The sequence below is a fragment of the Schistocerca americana genome, chromosome 3 (genome assembly GCF_021461395.2).
Source record: "Schistocerca americana isolate TAMUIC-IGC-003095 chromosome 3, iqSchAmer2.1, whole genome shotgun sequence".
Classification (NCBI taxonomy): domain Eukaryota; kingdom Metazoa; phylum Arthropoda; class Insecta; order Orthoptera; family Acrididae; genus Schistocerca; species Schistocerca americana.
This window is the reverse complement of record NC_060121.1, coordinates 373,079,291-373,101,853: the sequence shown is the minus strand read 5'-3', so window position 1 is coordinate 373,101,853 and position 22,563 is coordinate 373,079,291. Positions and strand designations below refer to the sequence as shown.

At 40.7% G+C, this 22,563-nt stretch overlaps 1 protein-coding gene across 1 annotated transcript in view; it reads right to left on the bottom strand.

Moving 5' to 3' along the window:
* Positions 1-22,563, bottom strand: part of LOC124605412 (armadillo repeat-containing protein 8-like) — a 131,447-nt gene that overhangs the window by 49,647 nt on the left and 59,237 nt on the right. The window contains exon 10 of the mRNA XM_047137064.1: positions 16,227-16,421. Within this exon, the coding sequence (XP_046993020.1) occupies positions 16,227-16,421 (195 nt within the window). The remainder of the gene's footprint in view (positions 1-16,226; positions 16,422-22,563) is intronic.

Sequence of the window (22,563 nt, the reverse complement as noted above, 5' to 3'; positions counted from 1 at the left end):
ATGTAGTCCTGTGGAACGGCTTGCCATGCCATTTCCACCTGGCGCCTCAGTTGGACCAGCGTTCGTGCTGGACGTGCAGACCGCGTGAGACGACGCTTCATCCAGTCCCAAACATGCTCAATGGGGGACAGATCCGGAGATCTTGCTGTCCAGGGTAGTTGACTTACACCTTCTAGAGCACGTTGGGTGGCACGGGGTACATGCGGACGTGCATTGTCCTGTTGGAACAGCAAGTTCCCTTGCCGGTCTAGGAATGGTAGAACGATGGGTTCGATGACGGTTTGGATGTACCGTGCACTATTCAGTGTCCCCTCGACGATCACCAGTGGTGTACGGCCAGTGTAGGAGATCGCTCCCCACACCATGATGCTGGGTGTTGGCCCTGTGTGCCTCGGTCGTATGCAGTCCTGATTGTGGCGCTCACCTGCATGGCGCCAGACACGCATACGACCATCATTGGCACCAAGGCAGAAGCGACTCTCATCGCTGAAGACGACACGTCTCCATTCGTCCCTCCATTCACGCCTGTCGCGACACCACTGGAGGCGGGCTGCACGATGTTGGGGCGTGAGCGGAAGACGGCCTAACGGTGTGCGGGACCGTAGCCCAGCTTCATGGAGACGGTTGCGAATGGTCCTCGCCGATACCCCAGGAGCAACAGTGTCCCTAATTTGCTGGGAAGTGGCGGTGCGGTCCCCTACGGCACTGCGTAGGATCCTACGGTCTTGGCGTGCATCCGTGCGTCGCTGCGGTCCGGTCCCAGGTCGACGGGCACGTGCACCTTCCGCCGACCACTGGCGACAACATCGATGTACTGTGGAGACCTCACGCCCCACATGTTGAGCAATTCGGCGGTACGTCCACCCGGCCTCCCGCGATGCCCACTATACGCCCTCGCTCAAAGTCCGTCAACTGCACATACGGTTCACGTCCACGCTGTCGCGGCATGCTACCAGTGTTAAAGACTGCGATGGAGCTCCGTATGCCACGGCAAACTGGCTGACACTGACGGCGGCGGTGCACAAATGCTGCGCAGCTAGCGCCATTCGACGGCCAACACCGCGGTTCCTGGTGTGTCCGCTGTGCCGTGCATGTGATCATTGCTTGTACAGCCCTCTCGCAGTGTCCGGAGCAAGTATGGTGGGTCTGACACACCGGTGTCAATGTGTTCTTTTTTCCATTTCCAGGAGTGTATTTTCAGTTTTCCAGGATATATAAAGAATGTAAACAGTGGCTAAAAAATACACTATTTTAAGTAGTTCCAAATTATATGTTCACCCATTTCACAAAAATATATTTAATAAATGTTACCAGGTCCACGCAGTAGGTACTGGGAGATGAAAAAGCTTGCACAGGATAGAGTAGCATGGAGAGCTGCATCAAACCAGTCTCAGGACTGAAGACCACAACAACAACAACCAGGTCTACATTTTAATTTTGGTTTTTAAGGAGCAAATGCTGTAATGAAGTGAGAACTGAGCTGTGGAATACAAAAGATTGCAGTCTGAAATGGTGTAATAATTCATACCAAATGTAAGATAGCAGCTCCCTCAGCAACATCTGTATATGAGTATCATGCACATGCTTTACATAGAGTCCCTGATGAGGAAAGCAAGTATAAGAGCCGAGTTAAATGTTCAACAACTTTTTAGGCTTTATATCTCATTCAGTACAAACGGAACTCTAAAGCATCACTTCGTTGTCGATCTGTTTATCTGTCTGACTGTCAAAAACATTTTTCTGCGAAACAGATAGACTTATCAAGTTGAAATTTACGTCACATATTAAGGTCTTCAGACCCTTGGCAGTGCAAAAAATGTAAGCTTCTAAGTCAGTGCTATCATAAGATATGGTCACTTAGATTGCCTATTTTGATACTCAAAAACTCACTCATCAAAGCCCACAGGGTACTTCCTGTTGACCTAGGGTCATGAAATTTGGCAAGAAGCAAGGTTTCACAGCACAGCCAAAGGAAAAAAAATCTAAAATTGTTAATTTGTAATTATATCACACACAAAATTTTAAAAAAGGACTTTTCAGACTGTCTGTTCATCCATCCGCCTGTCCATTAAGCCACCTTTTCCTCGGGAACAGGTAGCCATATGACGTATCAAGTTGAAATTTACATCAAATACTGAGGCCTATAGTCCATCATTCATGTAAAAAAGTTAGGCTTCTGGATCAATACAATCAAAAGATATGGCCATTAATGTCTCATATTTTGATACTCCCGAACTCAGTCATTAAAACATATAGAATACTTCCCACTGACATAGAATCATGAAATTCAGAAAGAAGCAAGGTTTCACTGTACAAGTAAAGGAAAAAAAAATCAGAAAACTGATAATTTGTAACTATGAGTACATCACACAAAAAAATTAATTTGTTATCCATCGTTAAACTTGAAATTAAAACATTCCTGAAAGTCTGGGAATCCCTGGGACCGACATCTTACCAGCATCAAATTATGATAAAAGGCAAAAATTGTCAAGATTCTCAATTCTGGGAACTGATGAACTGTCTATATACATAATTATATTTGTACAGAACCCCCAGTGTGCATGTTCTACTAGCACCTGAGCAACTTTTTATGTCTCTACCTGCTGCTCAACACATTCTCTGTATGTTGAGTCACTACCCATTCTCATATTACACACAAACTAAACAAACGTTCAAAGGTCTTTTCATTGGCTATTTTATGTGAAATAAAGCAGTAACCAACTTGAAGGTTACTTTGTAAACCTCAATATTTTGCTAGCAGGGGTCCAATTGTAGATAATACAGCATCTGAGAACTGGTCTTCAAAACTGTCCCACCTCTGACCCACCTCTCTCTCTCTCTCTCTCTCTCTCTCTCTCTCTCTCTCTCCTTCTCTTTCTCTTTCTCTCTCTCAACACTGCAAGCTGGTTAATAATTACATAAATATGCTTATGTTGAAAAATGTGTGCCTTTAAAATTTTCCTGATGCAGAAGCTTTTTGCTCTCATGTTTAACTGCTGGAACTCTTAGCTCTGATCTCCATGGCATGAAAGTGTAATGATCACAAACAGTGAGACACATGAAGACATGAGGATGTGGCTAAGTCTTTCATGTACAATAATGTTAGTTAGTAGGGGCTTGAAAATGTGTCATCTATTTTTGGTAAAATTAGCATCAATTTTTTGGTGTAATAAGCATTTTTTATGATTAGATACACAGTATAAAAGTCTGCCCAGCTACATGGCTGAAGATGAAATTGTTTTTTTCCTTTTTTTGTCGTAGAATTGTTACTGGATATAAAATAATAAAATGACATAAATACTTTTTATTTTCTATGATAACAGCTTTCTGAAAGAAATATCTGCTTCTGCTAAACCTTCAACAGGGATTATTTTATTTTTATTTTAATTTATTTGCAAGATAGTCTTAGCTTGTTTTCTCCTTTTGGCTCTACAGAGGGGTCCAAAAAAATGTATCCACTGTTTAAAAGTCCATAATTGGCAAATTAACTGATGGAGTTGTCTCATCTTTGGTAGTGTAATAGTCTGTAGTTCTGGCAATTGTCACACAAGCGTTGTATTGCGTTGTTTCATTTTGTCAGATGACAGTAGCCAGATAGTCAGTGTATTGTTCTTAGTTGCACCTAGTTACTCAAGTAAACATGGCTGGCGCAAGGCTTACATTCCACGAAAGGAAGTCAGTTTTGAAGTGGTATTTTAAGTACGAAAACATTAAGGAGGTTCCACAGCAATGGTGAAATGAGTATCAAACAGAGCCACAGACACGTTTAACGATTTGTCGCATTCGAGACAAATTTGAAGCCGAATGTTGTGTTGAAGATGTACACAAACAACGATCTGGATGACCTGTAACAGTAACAAGTCCAGCTAACTCCCGTTGTGTGTTACAACAATTCACTCGCTCACCACAGAAGTCTGTGAGACAGTGTGCCCGTGAAACTGGAGTGAGTCACTCAAATGTTCAGTGAATTTTGAAGACAGCAAAGTGGAAGTGCTACATCCCACGATTGCTACACACAATGAATGAGGATGACCCAGATCGTAGAATGGAGTACTGCGAGTGGTTTACTAACATGGTGTGCAACGATGAAGAGTTTGCAGAGATGATTGTGTGGTCTGATGAGACACAGTTCAAACTCAATGGTACAGTAAATCGCCACAATTGCATCTACTGGACTGCTGAAAATCTGAACGTCCATGTAGACAAAGCCGTGAATTTGTGGTGTGGGTTGTCTTACCGGGGCTTAATTGGGCCATTCTTCTTTGACGGCACAGTTACCGGTGAGGTGTACCTTCAGAAGCTACAGACATCCATTTTACCTGCCATCCGAGACTTGTATGGAGACGGAAGAGTTTACTTTCAACAAGATGGTGCCCCAGCCAACTACCAAAATCGTGTTAGGGCGTATCTCGATGAAAATCTACCAGTAAGATGGATAGGCCATAGAGGTGCAGTGGAGTATCCACCATGTTCCCCAGGCCGAACTCCTCTGGACTTTTACCTGTGGGGAACTCTAAAGGACGTCGTTTATCGACAAAAGCCACACACATTGGATGAACTTCGAGAATCCATCGTACATTCATGTGCAAATATCCAACTGAACACGTTGCAGTCAGTAGTTCATGCTGCAGTTCGGCGGCATCGTTTGTGTGTGGATGTTAATGGTTACCATTTTGAACACCTACAATGATTTCTTTAAGTTGGACTTAAAGCCACACTTTCACCAAAAATGAGACAACTCTGCCAATCAGTATGCAAGTTATGGACTTTTAAACAGTGGATACATTTTTTGGACCTCTCTGTGTTTAAGTTTTCAGCAAGTGATTTGTTTCTTTTGAGAAGCAATAACAGTTTCTTGCTGGTGAACAGAAAGATTTTCTCATGAAAATGTTTCTCAGTATTATGTATCTTCCTTTTACCACCACCCATTCCAATAACCATGAAATCTAAAAACACTTATTTTGAACATGCAGCATATAAGCCCTGATTAGCATTAGCCCTTCTGTGAGCTGTGCAACCCCTACTTGACAATGCTATGGGTAGAACTGACTAGGTACATAGAGTGAAGTACAACTGAAAACAACTCTATTCATGTTTTACTGGATGCCTCTCAGCATGGTCACTATCGTGCAGGTATTACAATGTAGCAGGGGGCTGTGAAAGTAAATAAATGAGACCCTTTGACTGCCCTGTAGGTGAGAAGCAGTGCAGGGGCAGGAGGCAGCACAAAAGACCTACTTGCTTCTCGCCATCCAGCCTATACCCATGTACTATGTTTCTGTGAAAGCAGAATTCATACACAGATCAACAACTCCTTCTGGTATCGTAATCTAAGCCTGTGGTGGACTAGGATTAGCCTCTTTGCTCACTGCACAATAAGAAAATAAAATGAGCTACACACAATGCAAAGCTGAGTGCACAAAGTATTTGTTAACAACTACCACACAGTTGCTGGCTCAAGTTGGCAATAGTGTAAGTGAGGTAGCTCAAGCCCAAGCTCTATCAGTATCTTATGCAACTGTATTTCAAAACACACTGCACACAAAGCTACCACATAACAGTGTCTGCAGTTTTCCATAATACCAACTTTAGCCAGAAAACACACAAGTCCCTTGTTATAAGATGTTAAGCCCCACGGCTGAGTTCTACGTTGCCACATATGATGTGTATCTTATACAGACCAGTCAGCCATCCACTGTTTGATGTGGGACCAGAGCTTAATGTAAAACTGCAGCAATACATTACTGCATTCAAGCATAGCTGCAATCTGTATTCTGTAAACACATTTTACATATATTCTCTTTTCAAATTTGGCTTTGCCAGATGTTGTGAAGTCAGTTCAAATTATCTCTGATAAAATAGTTAATTTGGATATAATTTGCTATGAAATAGCATTGTGTAAATTCGTACTTTTGTATTCTGAGGCAGAATTTGCATATATATTCGCATTTAACACAAATGCTAATTTTTTAAGGCCTCAACTACAAGAGTGGCTCATGGAGTGTTTGTTTCAAAGATGAAATGGTAGGTGTAGCTTGAATAATACCGAAAAATGTGAAGTACTTGCAAAATCTTAATTGATGAAAACCTCAACAGCTGGGTCAAAATTGATTTATCAATCACGACTGGTTTTGTGACATTGTAGTCACATCTTTAGGTAAAAACCAGCATCCCAAACGTGTAAAAAAACAGGTCCCCCCCCCCCCCCCCCCCCCCAACAACAAGTTTATCAGACATATGTGGAATGTCTTCTCAGGCAGCAGCCAGCTACACTGGTGTCGCATAGACAGAATAAGCACACCCCATCCTAGGAAGACTGCACATAGGAACATGTACTGAAACTAGGAGAACTGAAACAGCAGGCAAAGAGCCAGCAAGCCAACATGAGAAGCATCTATCTACATCTACATCTATACTCTGCAAGCCACTGTGAAGTGCATGGCACAGGGAATGTCCCACAGTACTAGTTACTGGAGTTTCTTCTCATTCCATTCGTGTATGGAGAGTGGGCTGAATAATTGTTTAAATGTCTTTGTGTATGCTGTAATTAATCTAATCTTCCTCACAATCCCTATGTTAGCAATGTGTAGTGGGTTGTAATATATTCCCAGAGTCATCATTTAAAACATGTTCTTGAAACTTTCTCAGTAGGCTTTGTAAGGATAGTTTACATCTACCACACAGATATTAAATTAACATGACACAGTATTACAAAAACAAGTCAAAAGTTAAGTCATAGAAAGAGGATAGAAACAGTGTTTAACAAATCTGTACCATAGACATTAAAGATATCCAAATGGTGTGACAATTGGCAGCTGACCCTAGATAAAGAAAAGTGTGACTTTATCCATATGAGTGCTAAAAGGAATCCGTTAAACTTCGGTTACACGATAAATCAGTCAAATCAAAAAACCATAAATTCAACTATATACCTAGGAATTACAATTACGAAAAACTTAAATTGGAAGGAACACACAGAAAATGTTATGGAGAAGACAGTTTGGTGAACCCTCTGCCAGGCACTTAAATGTGATTTGCAGAGTATTGATGTAGATGTAGATGCAGTTGCAGAGAGGGACCTCTGTCCAATAGTAAATTGTGATAAATATTCTGATTAATGGACTCTACAGGTCCATTCATTTTTCAAAATGTTATTCTGAAAATTGCAAATCTAATGTTCAAAATGGGAGCCTTTGGGATTGACGGATTGTTTGGTAAGATTTATTTGAAATGTCATTCTTTTCCAGATTTTGTGTAATATTTTGAAATCCATTTTAATCTTAGACTTTAAAAAAATTAATTATCCTATAAATTTCATTTGTTTCTTGCTTTGACAAGTATTTCACATTTTGCAACACTTGATTATGAAAATCCGACATGGTCAATAAAAAATAAAAACTGTTACAATATTTCATAAATCTCAGAAAAGAACTTGATAATTTTGTAAAAAGGTATCATTTGTACTATGCACCAAAGAGTTGTGCTACCTTTTAAAAAGATTTGTATCATGTTGTCTTTAGTCAGTATTTGTGCAAATTAGTCTTTCATGTAAGCTGGAGTAAAAAAGTGTTCGATTAGACGTGGAGTCAGCAGTGTTGTTTTAGATATGGAACAGAAGAGTCTTTGTAGAGTTGTGTAGACATAATGGTTGTGTTGAGTCGAATCTTGGACCCGCTTTCATTTAAGATGGAGTGGAGTAATAGTTTTTGGACTGATTACTCTGAACACCATGTGTAACATGACTATCAATCTTTTTATAATTCGATAACTATGAAAAGCAATGCAATCTCATCAATTATGACATCAGTGTCTATTAAACTATGTCTCTCTTTGGCAGGTTTCAAAAATTTTAAACATGAAGTTAAGTGTCGTGTGTGTGTGTGTGTGTGTGTTGTTGTTGTTGTTGTTTTACTCTAGCTCATCAAAGGTTAAAATCAGAAAGCTAGCAAATTTTCTTCCTTGTGTGTGTGCTTTTCAGTGAGTGGTCTCCTTTAATCCTTAAAGAACTTCTATTATTTGCCCTTAGGGAGTTCTAAGGACATTATAAACTGAAAGAGCTGTATATTTCACATTTCAGTCAGAATTTTATCAATTCTGTGTTTTGTTAAGATAGTTATAATTACAGTTATTGTACCTTCTTTAGGTCAACAGTTTGTTACCTGGAGATGTAACTATAAAGTCACAAACTAGCTGTGATTAATAAATCATTTTGATGCATCCATTGCAATCTTCATCAGTTCACAATTGCAGCATCACAGCTGTGGTTGGCTCTTGGTCACTGAAAGAAGATGTGGGAGATCAAAGGTTCAATGATGACACACTGGGATTGAAGGCTATATGCCCAACTGGCTACAGACATGACTGACTTCATTCTACAAGGACCCCATATCATTGTTACCTATTTACTGGTAAAACATTTTGATATTCTCTGAAACCACCCAGAGCAGAGTCAAAAAATTATAATTTACATATTTCTGTGATAATCAAGAAGATTTGCAACCAGCTACTGAAAAAATCAGAGAACACATTAAAATCTTGAAGAATAATGAAGCTACTCGAAGTATCATAACAGCTGAACTTTTAATACGGTCTAATCTCGCATTTTTAACCCTTTTTTCTTTTGAGGCACACCAAAGTACATTTCAAACTTTTGTGACACTCCTAGATGTGGATTTTTTTCAGATAAAAAAACAAACACACAAAGTACATACAACACATTTTTTCATTATGTAACAACTATGAGATACAAATTTTCCAGGTCTATTACTCCAAGAAACAATTTGGTGATAAATTTTTTATGTTCTAGATATTTTATCTGTGGAAGATTAGAATACATTAAAAATCTTGCAACACACCTGACATGCATTCACAATATGCCAATGTGTCATGACATGATGGTTGAGAAATGCTTTTCTAAGCCACAAATCAAGGACAATCAACAAATAAGATCCCAGAGGAATGGAGGCAAACTTGTTTCTGGCTCACATTACCACCTGTGACAGTATGTGGTTTCATTATTACATTCTCCAATGAAATGAAGCAAGCCGGAAGTGGAGAAAGAAATGGGAGGCCAAACCATATGGCAACTTACTTTTTTTTTACTGGTGTGTGTTTTTGCAGATCAATTTTCTACATGTGGTGCTGTATACTACGAATGCTAGACATTCATGTCGCCACAGATGACGTGACTTACTGATGAGAGAAGTAATTATTCTGGAAGGCAATGCATAACTTTATAAAGTAGCCCTGACCAAACAAAAATTGGCGCAATTCAGCTGGAAAACACTTGAACACCCTTCATACAGCCTAGACCTATTTCCCTGTGGTTTTTATGTCCTTGGTTACTGAAAGAAGATGTGGGAGATTAAAGGTATAATGATGACATTGGGATTGAAGGCTATATGTGCAACTGGCTACAGACATGCCGACTTCATTCTACAAGGACACCATATCTTTGTTACTTAGTTATTGGATGAAATGTGTTTTGAAAGCAGGGAGCATTGTAGAAAAATGACCTGCACTTGCACTTCTTATTATCGAAAAAAAAAGTCTTGTTTGTTTGCTTCACTCTCATTTGGCTGCACTTGCATTTTATCATGAATCTCTCACCCAGCACAAAGTCCCAAGTGACTCCTAAAAAAGAGTAGTTGGCTCCTGTATATCAGAAGAGTACAAGAACAGACCCATGAAATTACAGACCAACATCCTTAACATCAGTTTGCTGCATAATTCTTGAACATTTTCTGAGTTCAAATACAATAAATTTCTTTGAGACAGAAAAACTTCTGTCCACAAATCAGCAGACTTAGAAAGCATCACTCACTTGCTCTTTTCTCACATGATATCTAACGAACCACTGATGAAGGGCAATAGGTAGATTAAATATTATTACGCATTCAGGAAGGGTTTGACATGGTGCCCACTGCAGACTGTTAATGTAAATTTGAGCGTACAGATTAGGTTCTCAGATACGTAAGTGGCTCAAAGACTTCTTATGCAAGTAATACCAGTACACTGTCATTTGCTACAAGTGTTCATCGGACTCAAATATAGAGTATCAATCATATTCGGTCAAAAGGTACACCAGGGCAGAACTGAGTTGCAACAAAGCCTGCCACAGGCAGGCAAGGGTGTTATGCATTGCGAAGCAAAACGCGGCCGACAGGCACTGCGATGCAGAGACAGCTGGACATGGTATAGCAAAAGCTTGCAGGCTGCAGAAGGATGGAAGCCATTCCTCAACTGCCACCATGGAAGTGTTTAGAGCACATGCCTTAAGCTCTAAATGAACACAGTCTGGAGTGTTTATGTATTCAGGCATTCTTGTACTAAAATATTCTCGTCTCCATATCACAGCCTACATCACTAGCCTGTGATACCCAGAGTGACATCCTGGAAGACAGTACGAGGTCCACTGTTCGCCCAAGGGGTGGGGCAGCCTGCCCTGAGTCATGAGACCAGCCATTGCCAGAGCAGGAAGCATACGCTCACTGGGGGGAGGTCATGGCCACCTCCGCAGCATTGCCAGTGGCGCTGCTGTGCTGTCATCACAGTCACAGCTGGAGATGTCGTTGACAGCAACGTTCAAGTGACGCCACACTCAGGCCCGCTCTTTGTGCTGTCATCAATGAGAATGCTGGACAGCTATTGTCTTGCATGAGAGACAGCTGGACACATCCAACAACGTGTTCCATGTACTATGGACGAGGTCGGGAATAAAGAAGTTAATTAGAATAAAGACGTTAATTAGAATAAAGAAGTTAATTAAACAAATCTACTGCCTTTCTGACATCTTATTTCACTCTCCACAGGTGACAATCCATGGGTCATCTAACACAAGGATATTATCAGAAGTGCCCTAGGAAAAGTGTGACAGGACTGTTCTTATTCTCTGCGTACAGACACGACCTGACAGACAGACACCAATCTGCAGGTGTTTGCTGATGACACTGTGGTGTACAGAAAGTATCTTTATTGAATGACTGTAGGAGGTGACAAGATTACTTTTAAAAAAATTTAGTTGGTGTGATGAAAACAGCAACTTGCTCTCAATGTAGAAAAATGTAAGTTAATGCTGATGAGTAGGGTAAACAATCCCATACTGTTAGAATACAGGATTGAAGATGTGTTACTGGGCATAGTTATGTCAGTTAAATATCTAGGTGCAACACTTTTTAAAGTGACTTGAAACTGAACGAGCATGTAAGGCTGGTAGTAGGGGAGGTGTATGGTTGACTAGCATTATAGGAAGAATTGTATGAAAGTGTAGCTCATCTATAAAGGAGACCACTTACAGAACACTAGTGCAATCAATTCTAGAGCACTGATCAAGTTCTTAGGATCCGTATCAGGTCAGATTAAAGGAGGACATCAAAGCAATTCAGAGGCGAGCCACTTGTTTTGTTTCTTACTGGGAGGTTCCATCAACATGCGAGTATTACGGAGATGCTTCATGAACTCAAATGGGAAGCCCTGGAGGGAAAGCAATGTTATTTTTGAGGAGCATTATTAAGAAAATTTAGAGAACTGGCATTTTAAGCTGACTACATAACAATTCTACTGCCAACATATAGTTCACACAAGGAGCCCTAAGACATGATAAGAGACATTACGGAGGCATATAGACAATCATTTCCCCTCACTCTATTTGCAAGTGGAATAGGAAATCACTAACAGTGGCAAAAGGTATCCTCTGTTGTCTGCATCTGCATCTACATCTACATACATACTTTGCAAGCCATTATAAGGCACATGGCAGAGGGTACCATGTACCACTACTAGTCATTTCCTTTCTGTAGAGATAGGGAAAACAACTGTCTATAAGTCTCTGTATGAGCCCTAATTTCTGTCATCTTATTTTCATGGTCATCATCATCATCATCATCTTGGACAGTTTCCAGCCACTGGCTGGGTCTGACGGGAACACAAGCCTCTCCATCGTGTTCTGTCTTTCCACCATTCCCCCTCTTCCACCTTCGTCCAGTTCTCTCCTCTTCTTGTCACACATTCCTTCACTCCCTTCACCCATCTATCTCTTGGTCTTCCTCTGGGCCTCTTCCCCTCTAGTTGCAGATCAAACATCCTCTTTGGAATTCTTCCCTCATCCATTCTCTTCATGTGTTCATACCACTGCAGTCTTGATTTTTCTATCCTGTCCTGTACTGGTTCCTCCTTTAGTCTTTCCCTCACATACACATTTCGCAATCTGTCTCGTCTTGTTACACTCAACCTGCTCCTCTGGAACTTCATTTCACTAGCCTGTATTCTACTTTTGTCGCTTTTGTGCATTACCCATGTCTCACTTCCGTATGCCAATATGGGGACAAAGTAGGTTCGGTATATAATTCCCTTGGATTTCTGTGGCACCTCCTTGCTCCAAATAAGCCCCCTAATGCATTTGTAGAACTGCCCTGCTTTTCTGCACCTTTCATTTATTTCCATTGCGTTTCCCCCCTTACTTTCAATCATGCTTCCCAGGTACTTGAAGTTCTCTACCACTTGTAGTTTTTCCCCTCCACAAGTTATATCCACATTTGGCCTATTCTTCTTCCTTGTTGTGACAATTATTTCACTTTTCTTTGCAGAGAAATGCATTCCATATTGTGCTGCCGTTGCCTCCCATACATCTAACTGCTCTTGCACCTCCTTCTCGCAATTTCCCCATAACATCAGGTCATCGGCAAAAAGCACTGCTTTCATTTTATGATCTCCAATTGCATCTGATACTTGCTGTAGGATTTCATCCATAACAATAATAAACAATAAAGGCGAAAGTGCACTTCCCTGTCGCAGCCCATTTTCCAGCTTGAACCATGCAGTACGTTCCCTCCCCACTTTCACACAACTCTCACTTCCCTCATACATTTTTCTGACTTTTCGTGTTATCTCTTCATCTATCCCTTTTGCGTTCAGCACGTCCCAGAGCTTTTCCCTACAGATACTGTCATCTTGGTCCTTACACAAAATGTACGCTGGCAGCAGTAAAATCATTCTGGGTCAGCTTCAAATGCCTGTTCTCTAAATTTTCGCAACAGTGATTAGCAAAAAGAATATTGTCTTCCCTCCAGCGATTCCCATTCAAGTTCATGAAGCATCTTCAAAATATTTGCATGCTCACTGGATCTACTGGTAAAAAACTTAGCAGCCCACCACCATAAGGCTTTGATGTCTCCCCGTAATGTGACCTGTTGGGTATCCCAAACACTCTAGCAGTATTCCACGCTGGCTCACACTAGTGTTCTATATGCAGTCTCCTTTATTGATGAGATACAGTTTACCAAAATTCTCCCTATAATATGAAGTTGACCATTCGCTTTCCCTACTAACAACCTGACATGCCTTCCACTTCATATCGCTTTGCAACATTACACCTAGATATTCAACAGGTGTGATATGTCAAGCAGTGCACTACTAATTCTGGATTCAAACGTTACAGGACTGTTTTCCCTACCCATCAGCATTAACTTATATTTTTCTACATTTAGCACAAGCTGCCATTCATCACACCAACTAGAAATTCTGTCTACGTCATTTGTATTCTCCTACAGGTCCTCGATAATGACACCTTCCCGTGCACTACACAGTCTTCAGGAAACAGCTATAAATCGCTGCTCACCCTGCTCATCAGATCATTTATGTACACAGAGAATAAGAATGGTAATATCACACTTCCCTACAGCACTCCTAAAATACCCTTGTGAACACTCACCACTGAGGAAAACAGACTGGATTCTATTACTTAAGAAGTCTTTGAATCACTCACATATCTGGGGAGCCTAATCTGTATGCTCGGACCTTCATCGACAGTTTGCAGTGGGGCACCACGTCAAACACCTTAGGAATTAGGAATGCAGAATCTGCCCGTTTCCCTACATACATAGCTCATTGGGTATCGTGTGAGAAAAGGGCATGCTAAGTTTCATACAAGCGAAGCTTTCTAAATCTGTGCTGATTTTTGAACAGAAGATTTTCTGTCTCTAGGAAATTTATTACATTTCAACTGAGAATGTGTACAAGAATTCTGCATCATATGGAGACTTGTGGAGTGTGTATGTAGAAGTACTTGTACAAATTAACATAGATAATGAAGTGTGAAGTGGTCAACAGTCTGTCAGCACTGAAACCATCAAAAATTGAGGTAAAAGTTCAAGAAAAATGATGCTTTATGAATTTCTCTTCATATAATAGGTCTTCTCAAGTTTTAAGCAATGTCCTTTATGAAATTATTAGGGTAACTGTGTTAACAACTAGGTAACGAACTTGCTAACAGATGTGCACAAAACTGAGTAACAAGTGCCTTGAATCTTGTTCAGAAGAACAGCAGTGAAAATGATAAATTTCTAAGTTGAAATGCCAATGGAGACAAAACATGGGTGTCTTATGTTGTACCAGAATCAAAACAACAGTCCATCAAGCAGAAGCATTCAAAATTACCAAAGAAAGTTAAATTCAAATAAACAATTCCATCTTGAAGAGCCATGTACGCTGTGCTCTCGGAGAGGCAGAGTAAATTGCTTTTGGTCTTTTGATCTGCAGGTAACACAATCAATTCTGAGACACCGTGGGACCTTAACTAAACTGAGCCAAGCATCCAAAACAAAGGCATGGAAAGTTCAATACAGGGATATTTTTGTGCCAAGACAATGTTTAGCCACATGTAGTTCAATGAACACAAGAGCTCATCACATCTTATGGCTGCCAACAACTCAATCGCCCTCCCTATAGTTCTGATCTGACTCACATTGATTAACACCTGTTTCTGTACTTAAAAGAACATTTGGAATTTCCTTATTTTTCCCCTCAATGTGTGTGTCTGTGTAACACAAAGTGCATGCGTTTTTGAAGGTGGTTTCATTCTGCATCACCTCCTGAGTTTTTACACATTACTGCTGTACTGATACATGCCTAAAAACACATAAATACACAAATTCAGGTAATATGGCTCACTGACACTGCTAGTCGAATTTAGAAATTGAATAACTCAAACATAATGGCTTGGACCTAGATAATCTCTCAGAAAAAATAGCAAATTTTCAGGAGACTATGATTACTGATGTGAGCTGGTGATGAAAACTTAACTGTGGACAGAAAAGATGGAAGTTGTTATGAAGCTGAAGGGACAACAGAGAGGGAAGAGATAAGATACAATTGTAAGTCATGTAACACAGATGTCTGTGTTCCCAACTGCTTTTAAAAATGTCATATGAAAGTGATGTTTTCTAATCAGTAAAAAATTTCACTCAAAAGCCAGATTTTCACACATCTAACATTCATGATGTATTATCTTCTTAACTATACATCAGACAATGATATAATTTTGCAGGTACATTCAGTGGTCTATGAGGATGCTGTCTGTGGACTGTGTTAGGAATACAGTTAGTAGTAAGAAGTAATGAATTAAAACATTATGTCTGATGCTGAAGTTTGACTGCAGGAACAGCAAAAATGTAGCGAGTGATAAACTTTTATTTCTTTTCATCATTTGTGTGTGTGTGCGTGTGTGTGTGTGTGTGTGTGTGTGTGTGTGTAAATTTGTTGCATATCACTAAGCAGTCTCATTCTCAAATACTGGATGAATGAAGTCCGTGAATTTTTGCACCATCAGTTAATGTTGCCTCAAGACAAACACACAGTTTCTAACTATAATACTAGTAATATTGTTCCAAACTTTTAACATAAGATTACATCTTTTAATGAGTAGATTGTGGTAGCATTTAAAATTTTTTTTTAAATTCAGTCAATAATTATGTGAAATACTGAAAATCGAATTTCTATTGTGTTGCCCTAATACTGCAACTGGTACAACGTTCCAAGTTACTGTTCTAGTAATATAGCTGATGGCATGAATTATTTTTGTAACTTACATAATTTGTAATTGACTTCAATGTTTGACATTACAGCTGTTAATTCCTTTTATCATTTGTATCAACTAGGACCAGCAGTTATGATAAATTAATGAACTATGTCTTATTAGATGTAAAGGCAAGCCTTGTGGCCTCATCTTGATATGTAAAATAATGTCCAAAATTAATGAATAAATGCTGCATGTGTTTGGGGGGAGTGGGAGAGAACAATAATAAGGATGTAAAAATTAAAAGACTGGTCTAAGGCAGCAGAAATGGTGGGTGTAACTACATAAGATGACCACAAGGTATCTGCAGTGAAACACAAAGGAAACACCAGTACAACTGCTGGAACTGAAGTTTGAAAAATATATCTGGTACAACCTGCATTATCTGGTTTCCATGTCTTCCCATGATGAGGTCAATGTGTGGTTTGGTAGACAGAAGATTGCGGAGCAGTCCCAGTGTCTTCATGAGTACATCCACCTCAGGATCCGACAGCAGACGGAATATCTGGTCAGTACCCAATGTGTCCAGGATTTGTGATTTTATTTTCTGTTCGGCTTGGAAGGCCATGTTCTGAAGAAAAGAAAAAATATAAATATATTACTTAAGATCTTAAATAAATCATTTCTGAAATATCTAAGAAAAATTAAATCAACTGTACCAAAAACTACTTGTTTGTATTTTCCTGATTTCTCAAGTTCACAGTGTACAAAATGCAATAATTCTCTTAAGTAAACACAATTGCTAAATATGTATGGGAATTGGATGTATGGCCTCATCTCCTTCTCCCCCATCTCTCTGTCTGTCTATCTCCTCCTCCCTCTTATCTGTGTCCATTTCCTCCTCCTTCGCTCACCCCCCACTCTGTCCATCCTCTCCTTTTCCCCTCTCTATGTATGTTCCCCCACCCCCCACCCCCCAATCCCCTCTGACCTTCAGTCCTGTTTATTGGTACTGCAAACGAAAGCTTGATCGGGAACTGAAGTTGCTTAAAATGAATGGTTAAATCAGTTGGGAACATTGGTATACAGGCTATGAGACACACCTCTCCGGCTGCTAGATCTGTGAGGATAGTAGCTTCAATGACAGTATTTCACATAATTTTAACTTGCAAATGGGTAGGATTACAAGGTTTTGTACAATTCAGATTCCATAGCAGTGTTCTAACCATACGCTGATAAGCCATAAACACAACTTTCCTCTTTTCTGTTAAACAAAACAATGTAGTATTGTGTATACAATTTTTGTTTAAGAATATGCATGGGAGAAACAATTTTTCTAATGGCTCTATTGCCCTCATATCATAGGTAAAACTGACATGAGAAAGAAAATGAAATGGAAATGTACATTTTCACAACACAGCCTTTTTTTCCCTCATGGTCAATTTCAACAGGAAACCTGTAAATTATGGTTTAAAAAATGTGTAGTCTATGTATATCCGACTGTTTATTACAGTATTGTGTAAAAATCTGAAGTATAACAATCAAGAACTTTTTGAGATTTTTGCTAACAATGTTTCCTCTTTATATACTATATACAAGGTAGTCAGAAACAATTGAAAGGTTTGTCAGGATGTTGCAGGGTAGGTTGTACTGGGAAATAATTGTTAAGAAAAAAATTTTGATATGTTGTGCTGTTTCCAAGTTAGTTAGCATTTAAGTTAACCAATCAGTCCTTTGCGTGCACAAATTCAAATGGCTCACCAGTTGCAATTAGTGCCACTTTTTGTCATAGCATAGGCGATGAAGACTGCTCAGCCTTTGGTTGACATTCAATCCTTACTATTGTCCCGTGTCCACTTTTTGTATTGCTCTCTTGTTCAATTTTAAGAAACCACGTGAAGGTAATGTTTGATGAACTGTCTTTGTCACTACGCTAGTATTTGGATGCACATCAGCCTGATTGGATAACTTAAATGCTAATTAACTTGGAAACAGCTCAACCTATCAAATTTTTTCTTAACAATTATTTCTCAGCACAGATTACCCTGCAACACTCTTACAAGCTTTTCAGACTGTTTCTGACCACCCTGCGTATATTTATAAACTGCAGATATTAATAGGTGGCCTTTATCTGTCCACCACTCATCAGTGTATCATGTAAAAATCTGAAGTAATTTGGTCAAGAGCTTTGTGAGTTTGGATAACAACATTAAACAATATAGCTCCTGGCTGTTATAATTAAACTGACACTATTCCAAGTGCTGCAGTGGGGGCTGTATATATCACAGGATGCTGAAACATCATAGGTATGTTTTCATTAATTGGTGCACTCATGGAATATGCTGGGCAGAAAAAAAAAGAGAAATCCACTTTCTGCCACCAGGTGAAAATATGGCATTGTAAGCAATCAGAATGTGAAATGTTTCCTGTTTTGACATCAGTATGTTGACTACCATTTGATGATGCGTGTTGATTTCTTTTGTGAAGTGAAAGTTAGTGTGAAGGGTTAAGAAGATAGAAGCTTTCTGTAAGAAATGCTATTGCTATTGAGAAAAAAGGTGTTGCACTCCTCGTAAAGTTGTTTGATCAGAATGGCAGAAATAGCAGTGCTGCATTTTGGGAATATTGCCAATACAAACTACTGCAAAGAGGCCCCTTGCCAATAAATGGGCTAAAGAACATGATCAATAAATCTGAAGAAACAAGTGAGTTAAGTGGTGCAGCAGGAAGAGGGAGGTGATCTATTTCTAAGGCACTTGTTAATGAAGTTGATCCAGCTAAAGCTGAGCATGCGCTGCATGCCTCAAATTCTGCAGCTAGTGCTCCAGCTGTGTCGCAGGAATCCACTCTCAATAGTTAAAAAAATTTGCAGTATACTTTACACTCGAATCCATACAAGATTCAGATAGTGCACCAAATGAAGCCCCAAGATAGGCTACAACACTGTGACTTTACGCTTCATTTTTTGGCACACACGGAAATGGATGACATTTGGCCACAGAACATTCTTTGGAGGGATGAGGCACATTTTATGGACAAGGCACATTTTACTCTGCATGCTGCCACGAATACACAGAACTGTCACATTTGAGGTTCTGCTCTGTCACATGTTGTGGAGAAAGGTCTACTACACTCAGCTTATGTGACTGTGTGGTCCCACAAGCTCTCAGTCGGTTTTTCTTAGAGGGGTTGAAACATCACGGGCCTGTTAGGTGTACAGTGACATCTGCACATTATAATGACTTCCTTGTGCAACATGTGATTCCAGTTTTCCAGGAATGCAATTGTGTCCACGTCGCTATTTTCACACAAGATGGGGTGATATCACATGTTGCTTGGCAGGTGAAAGATTTGCTTCAAGAAACCTTTAGTAACAATTGCATCATTTCTAGGCAATTTCAAGATGTGTGGCCTTGTAGATCTCTGACTTAAAGTCACATGACTTCTGGTTTTGGGGATACTTGAAAGATTGCATCTATTGTTGCGCCCACATGTAGTACGTTGCTTCATGCAGTGGAGAACGGCAAAACAGAGGCACGCCGGCGACCGAGGCGATGCGAAGGAAGCACGCACAGATAGCTTGCTGACAGCAGCAGCCTACCAACAGACTGATGCAAGGACGCACACAGACCGAGCGCCGAGCGAAGCCTACAGAGTGTTGAGTAAGGGGAAGTGAGGCCAGCATGCTAAGTTACCCTACAATATACTTCGAGAGTAATAACAAAAAGCTACCACCGAGGGTAAAAAACGTCCTCCTGCTGGATATAAACAGTGGTGCGCAGGCAGCAACAGACAGAAGCCATTAGGAAGCAGTTCAGATCTCAGGACGGACACAGTCCGTGTCCGAATGTTCAATCTTCGTAGGTGACGATTCCGGAAGTCTGTTCCAGCTCGTAGGAGTCATCCGTTCACTGCCAGATGTCAACTTCAGCTCTGGAGGTCGGCCCGAGTTCGGTCGGCACCATGGCTGACTAATTACAGCGAGAACTTCCAGGAGGACTGGCCACAGCGCAGTCCTGGTCACAGGCACCGGCGGGGACTGACGCCTGGACTTCACAGCAACCCGGCCCCACGGCGCGTGGTCCGTCCATGAAGGGACCTCGAGGACATTGTGACTGACGGGTTCCCAGCCGCTAGTGCAGCAGGCATCGGCAGCTGACCTCACGGCGACGTGGCTCCATGGGCGTGCCCGTACTGGGGCGCCGAGTTCATCTCAACCACAGGGCATCCTGACTTCAGCAGAGCACTGGTGGCCTGAGGCTCCCGAGTGCGATCAGCGGCGTGCGTTGCGCGTATTGATGGAGAATCTACACAGCAGCAGCCAGGTGGAGGGATCCGTAGGGCTGGGCAGTGACAAAGAGGGAGAAATTGTAAAGAAAGTTCAATAAATAATTGCAAAACTACATGCCGCCTCAGTCTTTGGTGCAGCCACTGTGTCTGCTGCTAACAAGTGATGCAGAAGCCATAACACTATCGGGGATGTATCTGGACTTTTCCTGATCTGAAGGATCTGCTTACGCTGAAAGCAACTGACGAACTTTCCATGTTAAGGATGCAGTATGTTGCTGAGTTACGAGATCACACTGAACAAGTAATAACTTGGGACCACGTCATAATAAATGAGCCAGAACCGCCATCATAATGTGTGCGATCATTCCTCCCCTTCTCTTCCACCACATCACATTCTGACTTCTTACAGTGCTATATTTTCACCTGGGGGTGGCAGAAGTAATGACTGATACTTTTTTCAGCACACTCCGCAAGCACACAGATTAATGAACAGACCTATGATGTTTTAGTGTCCTGCGATGTGTGCTGTCCACACTGCAGCACTGTGAACACCATCAGTTTAATTATAACCATCCGGTAGAATAGGTTATTGAAAGAAGTTTTGTGAAGAACACGGTCTCTTGAAAAAAATGGGAAGACTACACTGAAAATAACATGCTGCATGCAGAAAATAACTGTGACTGTCACTGTCATATAAAAACATGTACCACAGTCATTGTGACAGATCAGTAGCTCATTCCTATATACCAGGAAGAGAGGTTACCGTTTAACACACTGTTGATGTCAAGGCCATAACAGATAGAAAACAAGTACAGCTAGACAAGGGCGAGAATATTAACTTGCCGTGGCACTGTTGTTGAGTTGACAGAAAATCTTAAGAAGTTAACACAGAAAAGGCGAAAAAATTAAACATCTTTTTCCAAAACTGCTTCACAGAGGAAGATTGCAATTAAGTTTCTCCTTTAAATCGTCGTGCGGATGACAAAATGACAGATGTCAAAGTAAGTGACCAAGGGATAGAACAGAACTGAAATCAATAAACAGAGGAGAGGCCACTGGACCTGATGGGATACCAGTTTAATTCTATACAGAGTAAGCAAAATAACGTGCTCCTCTTCCAGCAGCAGTGTACCAGAGGTCTGAGCAAGCATTCCTTAAAGATTAGAATAAATCACAGGTCACACCTGTTTTAAAAAACAGTCATCAAACAGACACACAAAACTGTATTATGACATATCTGGAGACAAAAATCTTTTCTGCAGTAATTGACATGGGTTCCAAAAACAGCACTTGTGTGAAATCCAGCTGATTCTGCTCATCCATGAGACCTAGAAAGCAGTAGATACAGGCATCCAGATATGAGGAGCTGCTACAAAAAATTCCTGGCTTTGTTGCCTTGAAGTTGAAATAAAAAACAAATGGGGGCCCATCTGACAGTTTGAGATCTTAATATGTAACTGTGTAAATGTCAAGTATTCACTATTCATATGATTTGTTCTGTTGCAGGTGATAGCCAGGTTTCTCGTCAATGGGCTATCGTGAAGTGTTTGATACTTCAGGGAAAGTCTCGGAAAGGACATTCACACTGAGATATCACAAACAATGGAACAGAAGTGGGGTTCCTACAGCACTGCGAAAACTTGGATATCTCATTTATACACAGGCCATTTCACTGCTGAAGGCGAGCCCTGCAGTGGTCGCCCTCAAACTGCAACATCTGATGCTGTGTGTGAGCTGACTCTTCAGGACCGACGAATATCCAGCAGAACGATAGCCAAGATACTGGACATCTACCAGGAGTGTGCTGGTTTCATTATCACCACAATTCTAGATATATGCAAGGTTTCAGCAAAATGGATGCTCAAATGTCTGTACTGTCATCAGCAGAAGGAAAGTGTGTTGAGACTATGAAAACCATTTTGAAGTTCCAGTTCTCTTTGGCAAGTTTAGTGACTAAGGATGAAACTTAGCTTCATATTATGACCTTGAAACCAAAGAAGAATCACAAGAATGATGCTACAATGGGTCCCCACAGCCAAAGAAGTTCCACACCCAGAATTCAACCAAAAAAGTGAAGGCATCCCTTTTCTGGGACAAAAACAGCATTCTGTTGGAGGACTATTTACCTCTGTGATCTACTACAATCAGACAATTTATGCTAACCTGCTGGACCAGTTGAAGAAAGCAATTAAGAATAAATGCTGAGGAAAGTTGACCAAAGGGATTCCTTTACTGTATGACAACGTACCTGCGCACACGTCCAATGCTGTAGCTGCCAAATTGATGACCCTGGGCTTCCAACTAATCAACCATCCTCCTTGCTTGCCAGACCTAGCCATCTCAGACTGTTATCTGTTTCCAAAGTTGAAGAAATATCTGAAGAGTAACCATTTTCAGGACACTGAAGGTGTCAAATGGACTGCGGAGAGTTGGTTTTGCAATAGACCATGTGAGTTTCATTTGCATGTACTAGAAAAGCTGCA